Raw genomic sequence first — 3,900 nt, forward strand, 5'->3', positions numbered from 1 at the left:
GATCCTGTCTTGACCATGAAACAGAAGTGTTCAACATATACCTGTCAAAAAGCTTATGAAGATGTAGGCTCAATAAAGGAATGTAAACAGCAACAATCAGATGTGGAACAACAATGGCAGGCTCTTCCATTCAAACTTTAACTATAACTTGTTCCTTCAACTTCATTTGATAAAGGCAAAATCTACACTGAAATCCCTGTTTGGTGAGCTCACACGTTTCTCTTACAGTCTGATCATTTTAACGGTCCCTTACAGATTTTTAACAGCATACTTAAAATTCCTACTATTCAAAGGTCAGTCATGAGCTTCACTGTAATGTTTTATAAAATGTATTCCTTCCCCCCGTACCTCCTCAAAATTTATTTCTTCAAAGAAATGATAACTAAGTACCTGACAATTGGATCCACAGTGACAAATGTTGTATCTAAAATGACTTAACTAATACAATTTCAAAGTGCCATTAGCAGAGATCACACAGAGTATAACATGGTACTTTCAATGCTATCTTCTGGAAGAACAGTTAGGTCTCCAAAGCATGGGACTTCAAACGGGCCATTTAAACAGGCAGATTATCAATGACTAATGTACTCAATGGGAGGCCTACAGGTCAAGATATTCAGTGATTAAGTGGCCTACATACACCTTACAACTTTTCTGTAAGATATTTTCAAATTTCTTACAGATTTTTTCAAATATCAAATGTAAGAGAAAGCCTATGTTAAAAGTCTCTTAGGTATTTTCAATGGTTTCTGAATTATCTGTAGGAAGCTCTGACTTACTTGTATAGAGTTTGATATATGTATCCACCATTAAATCCAAATCGTGTTTTATATCAAAATTTATGTTAAGCAAAGCCAAGTTACTTGACCTTTGGTCTGTCAAAGTGTTCCTCAGGTATGCTTTGAGACGCTTTCGTCCATTTTCATAGCGTTCATTCTCAACCTTCATTACAGGAAGAATACATAGGACCTTCAGCAATGCATAAACATTAGGAAAAAACTTGATGTCTGGCAGATGAAGGGCTTCATAAATAGTGGATGGAAGTTCTATATCTTTCCCTCTGTGTTTCCACTTGATTCTCCAACAATGCAGCTCAGCAGAGAGTGTGTCAGGATTAGGTAAATCACTTCTGTACATGTCAGCATGATGCTCCTCTGATGTATTGAATTTAAGCTGTCCCATGACAGAGGGTACCAGAGATAAGCATTTAAGAGCTTTGAGGTGTTGTTCTGAGAATATATCTTTCAGTTCCTGAATAATGTGTTCCACTGTTGGAACACTTAGAGTTTCTTTATAGTAACTCTCAGAGGTTAGCTGAGATTCCAGGTTACTGTGCTGAGCTCTGCGAAATTTCCCTGGGAGTTTCATCTGAATATCAAGTTTGGCTGCCAAATTTGTGGCTTCCTCAAACCAAAATTCATGATAAACTTCGGTATTTTTCATCACTTCATTTAGTGAATGCAGCACTGCAGTCAAACTACTGGCTGCAAAGAAGACATCAGAAGTTTGCCCCTGAAGATTTTTCCCAAAGGCTCTTGTAAAAGATAGAACATTTTTAAGAACAACAATGGTAACGATGAAATCAAAATCTGTTACTGCACTACAGAGTACAAATGCTCGGCCAGCTATACAGTTATTCCATCTAACATTTGTGTCACTATTTATACCATCTAAACAAAAAACAAGTGCTTGTAGGAGGTCCACTAAGATTTCAAAAGCATCATGCCTGCCTGTCCACTGAGAATGGCAAATTTCCTTCAGTTCTTTGCCCCTTTCTTCATTGTTCTGAAATAGGACAGAAATTACATTGTCAAGTTCTAAAAGCAGTTGCGGTGATCGATGGAAAAAAGAACTAACTTCCTCAATTGTTCCTAACGCGACAGATACTCCCATAACAGGCACTGATTTTGCCAACCACATATTTAAGGCACAGGAAGAGCAGAGTGTGTAGATAGCTTGGGGATATTTCTCTAAAAGTCTAGAAGCAACAACTTTCATTTTGGAAGAAAATCCACTGGACACAATGTAAGCCTGGCCACGACAGTACTCCATGTTTAATCCCCACTTCTCAGTTATCGTAGTGTGAAATTTCACAGCCAAAATTTCTGCATCAGCTTCATAAGGCAGGAAGCCCACAAATTCCTCTCTCAGGTTGTGAGCTTCATCAACAAACCTCACCAACACAGGCAGGTGCTCTTCCCCTGCTATGTCCACCACATCGTCAGTGATGATGGAAAAGAAGTGAGAGTCTCTCACTTCCCTGAGGGTTTCTTCCCGAATGCAGCTCTCACAGATCTCTAGCATCTGTTTCTGCTGTGTTTTTGAACAGAACAATGTGTTAACTGCTGTTGTCTCAAAGCGCTTTCTCAGAACCTCTTCACCAGAATTGATGCGGCACTCCAGCAGTGCTTGAAAGTTATCAGGAGTAAAGAGACCTTCTGGGATTTCATCAGCTTCATGTCCATCCAGAGGTATGTTCTGTTTTCCCATAAGAATCAAAATTTCAAATAAAGATTTTAAGTATTCTTTGTTTTCCTTCTCTTCAAGGGTTAAAGGTAAAATGTCTTCATCCTGCTCTTCACCCCCTTCTTCTGCACTGGGGTTCTGAGCATTGCTGTTGTTTATTTCCTTATGTTTTGGTTCCTGTTCAGAAGTTTCATCAACTGGAAAACAAAGAATTAATTTTATAAACAGGCTCATAAGGAATCATACAAACAAAAAAATTACATTTTTGATTGGTTAAATATTTAAAACCCACAAATTCATTCATTCAACACTCATTGGGTACCTACTGGACCACAGACTAGGATACACAGGTTAAAATACGATACACTCTAGTGGAGAAGACAAACACTGTGAATGGATATATTTTAATCCTGTATGTCAATGCTATCATGAGAGGAACAATTTCTTATAAACTTAATAAGGCACATCATATATACAGAGTAATAAAAGATAGTCCACGTCCTCACAAAATGGAAGGGGAAGAGAACTAATATGTACTGAGGCACTGTGTTGGCATTTTATACATAGCACACTGTTCCCTGTACAGGCACGTGGTATCAACCCCATTTGACAAATGAGGACAATAAATAATTGTCCAAGGTCACAGATGGAGGTGAAATTCAAATCCAAGCTTCTCTAGCTCCAAGGTACATGCTGACATTGTTTCTATCAAACCATTAATCTACGCTTTTATATGGGAGATGAGACAATACAATATAAAGCATATTCATGCAATTTTTAGGGCTATATTAGAATATTAGAAATCTTAGCCTAATCTCTTCATATTTGGATGGGAAAACTCCAGCCCTGAGGTTAATAAGGGTCCTGACCATAGTCATACACACAACCCTGAAAGTCCTGGCCCCTGTGGTCCCTTTAGGTTCATTTTTTAACCATCATGGGTTATTAGACGCTCCAACAACAAAATGTGTGTAGTTCCCCAAATCTGGCATCCTGTTTCAAGGCACTGCACAGACTATCTTTCCCTCCTTTCTTTGCCTGAGTCCATGTCTCATCATCTATAAAGGGGGAAAATAATAGTACTTTCCTCAGGGTTACTATGAGAATTACATGAATTAATGTAAGTAAAGCACTTATAATAATGACTTGGCACACAGTAAGCACTCAATAAAAAAGTTACGTTAATAATAATAGCAGTAGTAGGAGGAGATAGGAAAGGAAGAGTAATTAGTAATAACTGACAAGAACAGAAAAACCTTCCAGTCCTCATTCTTTAGTGACACAGCTCAGGCATCAGTACCTGGAGAACAGCTATTGTGACTCCTACTCTCTGTAAGCCCAAGTGTCTCAACAGCATTTATGCCTTAAATATTTACCAAGAACTTAGTATGCACCACACATTGGGTGGACAGAGATTCTGCTCCTTTCTTTCCC

At 38.3% G+C, this 3,900-nt stretch overlaps 1 protein-coding gene across 1 annotated transcript in view; it reads right to left on the bottom strand.

The window, feature by feature from the left end:
- Nucleotides 1-729: 729 nt before the first annotated feature.
- Nucleotides 730-3,900, bottom strand: part of THAP12 (THAP domain containing 12) — a 24,479-nt gene continuing 21,308 nt past the window's right edge. Inside the window, exon 5 of the mRNA XM_007461700.1 lies at nt 730-2,663. Coding sequence (XP_007461762.1) covers nt 730-2,663 — 1,934 coding nt within the window. The remainder of the gene's footprint in view (nt 2,664-3,900) is intronic.

The sequence above is a fragment of the Lipotes vexillifer genome, unplaced genomic scaffold, assembly GCF_000442215.2.
Source record: "Lipotes vexillifer unplaced genomic scaffold, Lipotes_vexillifer_v1.1 scaffold223, whole genome shotgun sequence".
In the NCBI taxonomy this organism is placed as follows: domain Eukaryota; kingdom Metazoa; phylum Chordata; class Mammalia; order Artiodactyla; family Lipotidae; genus Lipotes; species Lipotes vexillifer.